Source organism: Antrostomus carolinensis, unplaced genomic scaffold (genome assembly GCF_000700745.2).
Source record: "Antrostomus carolinensis isolate BGI_N321 unplaced genomic scaffold, ASM70074v2 scaffold4294, whole genome shotgun sequence".
In the NCBI taxonomy this organism is placed as follows: domain Eukaryota; kingdom Metazoa; phylum Chordata; class Aves; order Caprimulgiformes; family Caprimulgidae; genus Antrostomus; species Antrostomus carolinensis.
The window spans coordinates 278-13,010 of NW_010309979.1; the positions used below are offsets into that span (position 1 = coordinate 278).

Consider the following 12,733-nt stretch of genomic DNA (forward strand, 5'->3'; position numbering starts at 1 on the left):
GTGTGTCCCTGAGCTGAGCACCAGGGCTGTCTCCTGCATCTCCAGAGCTTTGCTTTAGACTCACTGCTATATCAAGGGCTGAGCATGTGGCAGATGACACATGGACAGTTATTTCAGTTATTTCCCTCTGCTTCCCTAAAAAAAACCAAACCAACCCACCTCTTTCTCTGGTGCTGCCCTCACAGTCTCCTGACTGTCCCTTCTGTCTCCTCCCTTCTCCAGGGCAAACCTCGTGGACCTTCAGAAGAAGCTTGAGGAGCTGGAGCTGGATGAGCAGCAGAAGAAGCGCCTGGAAGCTTTCCTCACGCAGAAAGCCAAAGTTGGAGAGTTAAAGGATGATGACTTTGAGAGGATCTCAGAATTGGGGGCTGGCAATGGCGGTGTGGTCACCAAAGTGCAGCACAAACCTTCAGGGCTCATTATGGCACGGAAGGTAACGAGGGGAGCAGGAGGAGTGGGCTGTGGCACTGTGCTGGAGGACATCCAGCACGTGTCCTGGCTCTAGGAGAGCCAACTTCCATTGGGGTCTCCCTGCAGTCACCCATCGGCACCCAACCCACCTCGCTGGGGTTGGGACCAAGGTTCTGGCTGCTCTCAGTGAGGTTTTAGGTGGAGCCTCTCCTGCTTGGAGTCATCCCCTGGGAGAGGTCCCTGTGCACCTTGTGTGAAAACAAGTTTATTCTTTTTCCAGTGAAGCTGGTTTTAGTGAACTTGGCTCAACTGGGTAGAAGCAGTAGGAAGCGGCTCTCCTGAGGATCCAAGGGCTGGAGCAGCTCTGCTGTGAGGACAGGCTGAGAGAGTTGGGGCTGTTCAGCCTGGAGAAGAGAAGGCTCCAGGGAGACCTTCTAGTGGCCTCCCAGTACCTGAAGGGGCTCCAGGAAAGCTGGGGAGGGACTTTGGCCAAGGGCAGGGAGTGACAGAACAAGGGGTGATGGCTTGAAAGTGGCAGAGGGGAGATGGAGATAAGATGTGAGGGAGAAATTGTTGGCTGTGAGGGAGGTGAGCCAGTGTCCCAGGTTGGCCAGAGAAGCTGTGGCTGCTCCTCCCTGGAAGTGTTCTCGGCCAGGTTGGATGAGGCTTTGAGCAACCTGGTCTAGTGGAAGGTGTCCCTGCTGCTGGCAGGGGGGTTGGGACTGGATGAGCTTTAAGGTCCCGCCCAACCCAAACCAGGCTGGGATTCTCTGGTTCTATGGCTAATGGCAGGTGGCGGGATGGGTTTGGCACACACACATTCCTTACTCCTCACCACCCACCTAACACATCCCCAAAGTAGTTCCAAGCAGCCAGGACTTCTCAGAGGGGGATTTATGGGCAACATCTGCTGTGGTGCCCTGTGACAGGAAACTGGGAGATGCTTTGTCTGCCTGTTGGGAAGGGCAGTGCACAGCAGGAAGAGTGCAGCTGCTCATCTGGAGAACAGCTGCCTTGAAACTCTCTGATCTCACCTGCTGTTGGGGTGGTTTGATGGGTCTCCATGGAGCAAATCTGCTTCTCTGAGTGGCTTCACTCAGAGCTGAGCTCTCAGAGTCTTCCAGGGTGTTTGATTTGGGAGTGTTGTGTGTCACTGGGTGGTTTGGAGATTGTTGGGAGCTCTGTGTTCAGGACGTGAAGTGAAGGCAAGCTCAGCACTGCTGTCCTTCCTGCAGAGACCGGCCTTGGGAGGTCTGGGGAAGGAGAGATGTCCCTGGGGTTGGGTGTCCTAGTGGTTATGGTGACAGGGCTGCTTTTTTCTGACCTGGCATTGCATTTCCTTGACTCTGTCTCCCCAGCCCACAGCTGTGTTAACTGACTCTACAAGGAGCCCAAGGAATAAAGCAACTGCTCTTTCACGTGCATAATCTTCATGGGTTTTTGTTGGTTTTTTTTTTTTCTTACTTTCTGTGGTTTCCTTGATATCAGAGCACCTTGTCTTACAACACCTCCAGAACTTGTGAAAATGTTCCCATCTGCTGAGTCAGATCTGCAGCAAACCTCTGACTCGTCTTTCTGCTCCGTATCCTGTGCGATCTCGGCGTGTTACGTGCTCGGCAGTAATCCTTAAAGTTAATCTGCAAGTGGTGAAAAGTCTACACCAAAGCAGAGCTTCCCTTGGGTTTGGTTTTTAATTCTTCCCAACACTCAGGACTTGCTCACATGGTTGCTCTTAAGTTTTTCCAGGTGTTAAACCTTGAATTTTTTTAATTATTATTATTTTTTCTTTCTTGGCAGCTGATTCATTTAGAAATCAAACCGGCCATCAGGAATCAGATTATCCGAGAGCTGCAGGTGCTGCATGAATGTAACTCCCCATATATCGTGGGTTTCTATGGAGCCTTCTACAGTGATGGAGAGATCTCCATCTGCATGGAGCACATGGTGAGTCCCTGTTCCTCCTCTGCAAACTGCTGCTCCTTGGATTCTTCTGAATTTCATCTCCCTGAGACTTGATCATAGAATCCCAGACTGGTTTGGGTTGGAAGGGACCTTAAAGCTCATCCAGTCCCAACCCCCCTGCCAGCAGCAGGGACACCTTCCACTAGACCAGGTTGCTCAAAACCTCATCCAGCCTGGCCTTCAACACTTCCAGGGAGGAGCAGCCACAACTTCTCTGGCCAACCTGGGACACTGTCTCACCACCCTCACACCAAAGAATTTCTTCCTCACATCTCATCTCCATCTCCCCTCTGCCACTTTCAAGCCATCACCCCTTGTTCTGTCACTCCCTGCCCTTGGCCAAAGTCCCTCCCCAGCCTTCCTGGAGCCCCTTCAGGTACTGGAAGGCCACTAGAAGGTCTCCCTGGAGCCTTCTCTTCTCCAGGCTGAACAGCCCCAACTCTTTCAGCCTGTCCTCATAGGAGAGGTGCTCCAGCCCTTGGATCATCCTGGTGGCCTCCTCTGGACTTGTTCTTGATATTGCAGGTGAAATGGTTTTGGGTGCTGGCAGCTCCTTGCTCTGGGCTGCAGCGAGGTCACTGTGCTCCTGGTAGGAGCTGCCTGCTCCTGTGTAGGCATCAAAATGACAGAGATCGACTTTTTGGAAAGCGGAAGCAGAGGTTTGGGGGTTGGCCAAACGGAAATGTTGTAAACTTGCCACTCTACAGATCTGTCAGTGAAGCACAGTGTGTGTTTTCAGTTGTCTCTGGCAGAGAATAGTGTTGTCGCTCCTCCAGATCAGCGCTGACAGCATCATCTTTGCATTAACCACGGATGGAAAGGAAGCTCAGAACTAATAGCAAGCTGTAGAGCTGATAGTAGATAGTATTAAAATAGTTTTCAGCAAGAAGTTTGAGCTCTGATCACCAGATATTTATTTATGTATTTATTTATTTTAGCTTTTTTTTGCTGTAAAAGGAGCATGCTGGATGCTGAGTCGTTGCAGACAGCCGAGCTGGGATGCTGTGTACTGCTTATATACCACTTGCCCTCCCTGGGCACGCTTGCCTGTAGCACCAGCTGCTCTCTTTTCCAGCTGGGGATCAGCGTGTTGGTCACTTCCATGCTTTCTTTATTTCAGGATGGTGGCTCTTTGGATCAAGTTTTGAAAGAAGCCAAAAGAATTCCTGAGGAGATCTTGGGGAAAGTCAGTATAGCGGTGAGTTACGGTGGCTCTTCAAGCTTCCAGAGGGGATTTGCTGGGCACAGGTTTGGGAACAATGCTTGTGTTGCCTTAGGAAGTTTTCTTTGTTTCCCCATTTGCTTTTTCCTCTCTTGCCCAAGCACGAGGGGCAGCAGGGAGGGGGAAAGCATATTCCTAACCATTCTCTGTAGCTCCAGCCCCTTGCGTTGCACTGGCTGGTGTTGACTTCTCCTTGGAGAAGATTTAGGAGAAGCTTTCTCAAGCAGTTAACCCAAGATCTATGATTGACTGGGTGATAAGTTGCAAACCCTGAAACCTGTGGACACTATGGGGTGACTTTCCTCACCAAGCTGCAGTGCGACAGCACCCGGAGTTTGTGCAACGTGCCCTGCTGAAGGGAAGCACTTCCCTTCCCAGCTCTGATCTCATCCTGTCTTTGATTTCCTTCTAGGTTCTGAGAGGCTTGGCCTATCTGAGAGAGAAGCACCAAATCATGCACAGAGGTGAGAGGAGGAACTTAAAAATAACTGCCTGCAGTCCAAGAGCCCTGTATTTTACCTCGAGTCACGTTTCCCTTCTCTCTTGCTGTTGTCAGATGTGAAGCCTTCTAACATCCTGGTTAATTCTCGAGGAGAGATTAAGCTGTGTGATTTCGGGGTCAGTGGTCAACTCATTGACTCCATGGCAAACTCTTTTGTGGGAACTCGGTCCTACATGTCTGTAAGTTCCTTTCAACTCTTTGTCTGGGTTTTTTGTTGGGTTGTTCATCTCAGCTCTTACAGAATCGACATGTAGAGCTCATGGCTTTGCTCTTTTTTTTTCCATCCTCATCCAAACTGCCCCATTCCTGGTTCGCATCACGGGTTAGCCCAATGCTTCAAGGCACTGTCCTGTGCTGGAGAAGCAGGTGCCTCCACATCTGCTCGAGGAGTTGGTGTCCTGTCATCTCCATCCTGTGCCTGGCCAGCAGTGGTGTGTGTGGAAGTGCAGAGACTTGCAGGGAAAGATGTTTCACATCCTACAAATACTTCTGTATTTTATTTTGGCAGGTTCACAAACATCTTCTCTTTCTCTATGCAAAGCTCTGCCCAAAAAAACTGAGAGCAGAGGGGATGCAGGTGCTGGTACATGCACCTCCTCTGCTGCTTTGACCACGTGCACTTGGTGACAAAATGAGGGTAAAACCAGTTTAGTGCAGCTGGGTTTGGTAAAGTCTGATGGGAAACTAAAGCCAAATTGGAGTCAACCAGTGAGTGAGCTGCAGGAAGAGCTGATTGTGCCTCTTCTGTAAATGACAATCATCATCAGTGTTAGCTCAGCTGCAGATAATTGAGTGCCTGTAGCAATAAAATGACCCCAAGTCCCTGGGTCCTGCTGGCTGAAAGGCAGAGGGTGGGCGGAGGGGGGTCTTCTCCCCTCACTGTGTGTGGTTGTGACTGGGAACGAGCGGTGGGTTATTGGGGGAGTCATCAGACTACACTTGTGTGCTTGGGTCTGAGCTGCTCTCGTATTTTGGGAATGGTTATTCAAGCACAGTTATAGTTAGACAGTGGCTATTTAAAAATAATATCTCCTCTGCACTCTGCCACTGGGTCTGCACAGCTGACTCGAAGCTGCCAGTATGGATGACTTGCATTGATTGGTTTATTTTTAATTTTTATTTTTTCTTTTTGATGGTAAGAGCCTGGAGTGGATTTTCTACTCCTCAAATTCCTCTTGGGTATTCACAGGAATGAGCAAGAGAAAAAAATAAATTAAAAAAAATTGTTAATAAATGGAGTTCATGAGATCTCAGCATACAGAGAACTAGATTCCAAAAAAACTTCTAAGTTTAAGCTGCTGTAAATGCTGCTCAGCTGTAGGTGTTGATGAGATGCTGACCAGTGCTTCATGTGTGCACATAATCTTTCTTAGAATCCCAGACTGGTTTCAGTTGGGAGGGACCTTAAAGCTCATCCAGTCCCAACCCCCCTGCCAGCAGCAGGGACACCTTCCACTAGACCAGGTTGCTCAAAGCCTCATCCAGCCTGGCCTTGAACACTTCCAGGGAGGAGCAGCCACACATTCCTTGGGCAACCTGTTCCAGTGTCCGACCACCCTCACAGTGAAGAACTTCTTCCTCATATCTCATCTAAACCTCCCCTCTTTCAGTTTAAACCCATTTCCCCTTGTTTTGTCATTAACTGCCCTTATGAAAAGTCCCTCCCCAGCTTTCTTGTAGCCCCTTCAGGTACTGGGAGGCCACTATAAGATCTCCCAGAACCCTCTTCTTCTCCAGGCTCAACAGCCCCAACTCTTTCAGCCTGTCCCTTTGGGACAATCTTTTCCCTGGAGGGTTGGAAAGCTGAGCTGGAGAGACCATCAGGATATCAAATCTCCCCTATTTAATTTCAGTGCATGATATTTATGACTTTACATATCAATATTCTATGTCAACATGTGTTTTTTTATGATCTTTCCTTCCAGCCCGAGCGGTTGCAGGGCACCCACTACTCGGTCCAGTCCGACATCTGGAGCATGGGTCTGTCGTTAGTGGAGCTGTCTATCGGAAGGTACCCAATCCCCCCGCCAGACTCCAAGGAACTGGAAGCAATATTTGGTCGTCCCGTGGTGGATGGGGCAGAGGGAGAATCTCACAGCATCTCGCCGCGGGCCAGGCCCCCAGGACGCCCCGTCAGTGGTAGGGGCTGTCGTAATGCATCGGAAACAACGTGCAGATGTGGGGGAGAAGGGGTTGGGGTTTGATTGGTGTGGCTGGGTGAGCCACAAAGGCCAGTTTGGATGAGGTTGTGGTGGTGGGAGGTGAGTGTTTCTAGGGAGATCCCTCTCTGCAGAGCAGATGGAGCCAGGTTGATGCTCCAGAAGAATCCACTCTACCACAGAGGTTTGTAAATCCCAACGAGCACAGACAGGAGTCTGGTCTTGCATGGGGAGGTGAGGAGGTTGCTCTCAGGTTGCCAACCAGGGTCTATTAAGATTTTGAAGAGCTCAGTTTATCTGCTTTTAGATCCTGCTGTGTCCCACGAGAAGGACTAGAAGATGATCATAAAGATCTTTTCCAAACAAACTATTCTATAAGGCTCAAGCCACACAGCAAAGCAGCCCATGCTGAGGACAATGCAGGCTGTCAGGATGTGGACCCCTTGGAGGAGATGCTCTGAGGGACACTCTCACAGCCCCTGTTGCTCCTCAGGCTTTGCCCATGCTGCCAACAGGTTCCTTTCAAGCTAGAGGCAGATTTTTGGGAAGAGCTTTGCTGGGAGCTCTCATAGAAGTACCAAACCAACACAGGGGGTTTGAAGGAGGATCTTGCTTGAGCCATTTGCTTGGAAGCAGAAGGCTCTAGAAGCGCTGCCAGCCTGCCACAGCAGATGGTCTGGTACTCTCCAAATGCTCCAGACTAGGAAATAAATCTGGACTATAGCACGGTGAAAGAAATCTGAAATTTCAGAACGTGCTTTGGTTTTCTCTTTGCTATTTCTTTTTTTTTTTCACTCACGGGTCAGTTCCCAAGTAGGTTGTCTCTGCCTCTCCCAGCAAAAGTCCCACAGCACATGTGATTTTCACGTGAAATGAGGCCCTTCACTGTCCCTGAACAGCCTCTCACCACTGTTTTTGTCATCTTAACCACACAGGCCATGGGATGGACAGCCGGCCTGCGATGGCCATCTTTGAACTGCTGGATTATATAGTTAATGAGGTGGGTGTTTCTTTACCATTGGCTCTGCTGGAGCTTCCCTGAGGTACCACAGTGTCTTATCCACTCTGCTGAGTCAGTGGGCTCCAAAACCTTTGCTTGAAGACAGGCTTTTCGATAGAGAACCCCTCTGAGCTCCACTGACATCCTTCTCCACTTGTTCCCTGCTTCCTTTTTCCATCTCTTTGTATCACAAAAAGCATCTCTGGAAGGTTCCAGTACCTGAAGGGGCTACAAGAAAGCTGGGGAAGGACTTTTCATAAGGGCAGTTAATGACAAAACAAGGGGAAATGGGTTTAAACTGGAAGAGGGGAGGTTTAGATGAGATATTAGGAAGAAGTTCTTCACTGTGAGGGTGGTGAGACACTGGAACAGGTTGCCCAAGGAAGTTGTGGATGCCCCCTCCCTGGAAGTGTTTGTGGCCAGGTTGGATGAGGCTTTGAGCAACCTGGTCTAGTGGAAGGTGTCCCTGCTGCTGGCAGGGGGGTTGGGACTGGATGAGCTTTAAGGTCCCTCCCAACCCAAACCATTCTGTGATTCTTCAGGGGGAAGTTCATAATACCCTTGAAAGAGTTGAGTAGTGAGGGGAGCTCTTGGCTGTCATGCCTGGTTGCAGGAAGAGGAGGTCATTTCAAATGTGCTTCTCCCTAGATGAAGAAAGGATGAACACTCCCTCTGTGTCGAGGGGAGCTCTTGGCTGTCAAGACCTCCTCCTCCTGCAACCAGGCATTTCAAACATGCTTCTCCTGAGATGAAGAAAGGATGAACACTCCCTCTGTGTGGATGCTGAGGTCACCACACATTTTCTCAGATAAAGCCCTTTGAATGAGAGTGGCCAGTGTTAGATCCAGGTTAAAATGTCCTACCAGACTTTTAAGGTAGGGTCCATTCCACCAGCAAGTGGAAAGAGCAGCTTCCCCTTCCAAGGTGATAAGACTTGACCCCCAGTTATCATTTCTGGATCGACTTCACCTGCCGTAGGCGTTGCCAGAGCTGGGATTTGTGAGGTTGGATCTGGAATTGTGATGCTGCAATTTTGGTTTCCCAGCTTTGGCAGCGATTCAACGTGGGGTCCCCCCAGCTGCGCATCGTGCTGGGGCAGCAGTTTGCTGCCAGGGTAAGAAATGGCTGGAGCCCTTCCCCGGTTGTAAAGGGCAGTGAGGAAGAGGAGGAGGGTAGCTGGAGATCACAGCTTATCTGCAGCTCATTAAAAACTGTAGGTGACACTGTTTTTTGACCCATTAACACACAGTGATGCAGAAAACCCTTCTCCTTTTCTCTGCAGCCACCTCCCAAGCTGCCAAATGGAGTTTTCACGCAAGATTTCCAGGAGTTTGTAAATAAATGGTAAGGATTTCATCTTTCAGCTGAAGGTGGAGGGCTCTCTGTACTCCCTGACAGCTCTGCAGGCTGCTGCTCCACCCAAAATGTTCAGCATAACGCAATGTTCTCCATGCTCTATAGGTGATCTCTCCCTGGCTGCAGCGTGATCCTGCCTCGTGCTGGAAACTCCTGCCTGGGGAAGGGTTGGAATAAAAGTGGTTTATTTGTGGCAATGCTCAGCAGTATCCCAGCACCTTCTAAATAGGAGCCTGGCAGGGGGATGGGGGAGCAGATTGCTGGGGCTGTGAGTCACCCCAGAGCCTTGCAGGCACCAGGCATACACCCACCATCAACTTCCAGACCTTCTGATGCAGTGGGGAAACACCTGAAGATGCTGCTCTGGCTCCCATTAAATCACAGAGACTGGATGTCACAGAAATCACTGATCCCCACCAAGCACTGGGTCTTTTTCTCCATTTGCAGGGCACAGATCACCTGTGGTCTGGAAGAGGCAGATCCTGCAGCTCTCCCTAGGAGTTGGGCTGTTGGAGATGATGTTTTCCAAGCCATTTCCACGCTGCCAGGCTCTTGGGGAAAGCAGCCAGGAGATCAAGTAGCTTTTCAGTGAAGCAGGAGACCTTTCCAGCCAGCTAACCTGGTTTCCCACAAGAGATGTCTCAGCATTGATTTTATTCTTCTCATTTCAGCTTAATTAAAAATCCAGCGGAACGAGCAGATCTGAAAATGCTGATGGTAAGTGGGGAGAGTAATTTTCTTCCTACAGTGGGGTGGCACCATATCTGCAAACTGCTGCCTGGTCCTTCTGTGCTTCTCTTGCTCAAAAGAGCTGGAAACTCCCAGGCTGAGCATAAGATGAGCCAAATGGAGCCCAGGAGAAGGAGTGACTCACTCACCTTTGATTCAAAGGCAGTGATGGTATCTAACCCATGTGGAGCCTGGGATGGGAACCACCCGGCTGTCCCGTGTCTGCGGAGGTGCCTGGGAGAAACCTTTGCCTCCTGAGCTGGGAATATGGATGTGTGGGCTGAATATGAGCCGGCGCTCCCAGCCCAGATAGCCAACTGTGTCCTGGGCTGCATCAAGAGAAGTGTGGCCAGCAGGTTGAGAGAGGGGATTCTGCCCCTCTGCTCTGGTGAGACCCCACCCCGGGGCACTGTGTCCAGCTCTGGGGCCTCCAGAATAAGACAGACATGGACCTGCTCAAACCATGAAGATGATCGGGGGGCTGGACCCCCTCCCATGTGAGGACAGGCTGAGAGAGTTGGGGCTGTTCAGCCTGGAGAAGAGAAGGCTCCAGGGAGACCTTCTAGTGGCCTCCCAGTACCTGAAGGGGCTCCAGGAAGGCTGGGGAGGGACTTTGGCCAAGGGCAGGGAGTGACAGAACAAGGGGTGATGGCTTGAAAGTGGCAGAGGGGAGATGGAGATGAGATGTGAGGAAGAAATTGTTGGCTGTGAGGGTGGTGAGACAGTGTCCCAGGTTGGCCAGAGAAGCTGTGGCTGCTCCTCCCTGGAAGTGTTCTCGGCCAGGTTGGATGAGGCTTTGAGCAACCTGGTCTAGTGGAAGGTGTCCCTGCTGCTGGCAGGGGGGTTGGAACTGGATGAACTTTAAATTCCCTCCCAACCCAAACCATTTTGTGAGCCCAGTTTAACCATGTTGACCTTGACTTTCCTCCTCGGCATCGTTCTGAACTCCTGAGTTATGTCCAGGTGCTCCCGTGTAGCCCTTGCCAAGGTGGTGGCCTGTGTCCTGGTGGCCCCATGCCCTTGTGTGCAGGTTGTCCTGTCCTGCCTGTGTTCCTCTTACCTCCTGCCCCGGGGGGAGCAGTGTTTGCTGTCCAGGGGCAGGTGAGGAGCAGGGGGGGTGCAGGAGCTGCAGCTCCTCACTCTACCCACATACAGAGTTTTGGTCCGTTCACAGATGGGGCCCACGCAGGCTCTGCCCTGCTCTAAATCTTCTTCTCCTCTTGTTCCCATGCCTGTGTGTTGACTTCATGGCCAGCGTGGCTTAAAATCCCAGCTGTGGGGCTGCAAGGAACGAATATTCTCTGCCCTGGTGAGGCCACATCTGGAATATTGTGTCCAGTTCTGGGCCCCACAGTTCAGGAAGGACAGGGAACTGCTGGAGAGAGTCCAGCACAAAGCCACCAAGATGATGAAGGGAGTGGAGCATCTCCCTGCTGAGGAAAGGCTGAGGGAGCTGGGGCTCTTGCGCTTGGAGAAGAGGAGACTGAGGAGAGACCTCATTAATGTTTATAAATATGTAAAGGGTGAATGTCAGGAGGATGGAGCCAGGCTCTTCTCAGTGATGCCCAATGGTAGGACAAGGGGCAGTGGGTGTGAGCTGGAACACAGGAGGTTCTGCTTCAACTTGAGAAGAAACTTCTTTCCAGTGAGGGTGCCAGAGCCCTGGGACAGGCTGCCCAGGGAGGGTGTGGAGTCTCCTTCTCTGGAGACATTCAAGACCCACCTGGACGCCTTCCTGTGTGATCTCATTTAGGTTCCTGCTCTGGCAGGGGGGTTGGACTGGATGATCTTTTGAGGTCCCTTCCAATCCCTGACACTCTGTGATTCTGTGATTTTCTTTAAAAAACCCTGTTTCACTGCTTGAGGTGTCACACCAGGATCTTCTCGTCTTTCTGGGGTCTACCCCATGACACAGACTTGGGGTTGTGTTTTAGGAGCTGGGGAGCAGCTGGTGATTACTCTTAACCCTTTAAGAAAACCTCTGTTTTCCTTCTTTTGCAGAGTCACACCTTCATCAAACGCTCCGAAGTGGAAGAGGTGGATTTTGCAGGTTGGCTGTGTAAGACGCTGCGGTTGAACCAGCCCAGCACACCCACCCGAGCTGCCATGTGAGGGGCCGAGCCGACCGCCTGGTGTCAGTACATCTGCCTCTGTCACCATCTCCTCTCCTTCACTCCATGACAGAACTGCCCTCCTTCCTTCTCCCCCGGTTCCTTCTCACCTCGCATCCCAACGCCAAAAGCACCGTCCCCTCGGAAGCGTCTTTATTGGCCGATCCCCAGTCAAAGTGGGGTTGGTTTCTTGTGATGGTGGGGTTGTTCCAGGCCTCTGCTCCAACTCTGGAGCTCCTGACACTTGGGAAATGTGGTGCTGCTTATGTTAATTTTTACCTTTTTTGGGGTTTTTTTGGAAACATGTTCACTTGGGTTAAAAAAAAAAGGAAGAAAAGAACGATGTGTGTGTGCGCACGCTCGATCCCCAATCAAAGTGGGGTTGGTTTCTTGTGATGGTGGGGTTGTTCCAGGCCTCTTCTCCAACTCTGGAGCTCCTGACACTTGGGAAATGTGGTGCTGCTTATGTTAATTTTTACCTTTTTTGGGGTTTTTTTGGAAACATGTTCACTTGGGTTAAAAAAAAAAGGAAGAAAAGAACGATGTGTGTGTGCGCACGCTCACGTGTGTGTGTGTGAGATGGTGGCAGGGGATGGGGACAAGAGGCTGCACAGTGGGGACTTCACCTCCTCCCTGGTTATCACATCAGCTTTGGGGTGGAGAAATCAATGGGGCCAGGAATGGAGAGACCCTTGAGGGTGACCTGAAACAGTGTCACCATCCTGCCTGGGGGTGAGCTGGGCATGGGCAGGTCTGTGGGGTGACTGGTGGCTGAGCTGAAGGAGAAGGTCGTGGTGAGCTCCCTCCCGGCCCGTCTGCACGTGGGGGAGAGGAGAGATTTGTACTTTTTTTGTTTGTTTTCTCTTTAAATGGTTGTTTTAAAGCCTGTTCTTGGTGTTTAGTGAAGAGTCTTCGTCTGTTGAGCTCTTGGTGGGAGGGATGTGGGTGGGAGCTGTGGGGTGGGTGTGTGAGTGGCTCCCCCAGGATCGTGCTCCCCAACAAGCCGTGGCTCACACCGCTCCGTGCTGAGGTGAGGGACAAGCACGGACTTTCCTTCCCTGGCTCCTTCCCACGCAGAGAGGTGGGATGCAGAGCCTGGTTGTCCACTGTGGCTGGGACAGAGCCAGGATGGCTCAGGAGTGGGGTCCCTCTCCTGACCCCACCATCTCCTGGGGACAGGGACGGGTGAAACCCCTCCAGGCTGCAGGTTTCCCCCTCCAGCTGCCTCCCACCCATCCCACCAGTGGCCTTGGCCATCGTGGCTGTAGCCACGGAGCCATC

At 51.3% G+C, this 12,733-nt stretch overlaps 1 protein-coding gene across 1 annotated transcript; it reads left to right on the forward strand.

Annotated features, from left to right (window-relative positions):
* Window positions 1-220: 220 nt before the first annotated feature.
* Window positions 221-11,548, forward strand: MAP2K2 (mitogen-activated protein kinase kinase 2; the record flags this gene model as incomplete). Its single annotated transcript, XM_010166246.1, has 10 exons — window positions 221-433; window positions 2,209-2,355; window positions 3,494-3,571; window positions 4,008-4,059; window positions 4,152-4,276; window positions 6,023-6,236; window positions 7,192-7,256; window positions 8,539-8,600; window positions 9,284-9,329; window positions 11,343-11,548. Coding segments are annotated over 10 exons (1,113 nt in total), but the record flags the coding sequence as incomplete, so codon positions are not given.
* Window positions 11,549-12,733: the final 1,185 nt, after the last annotated feature.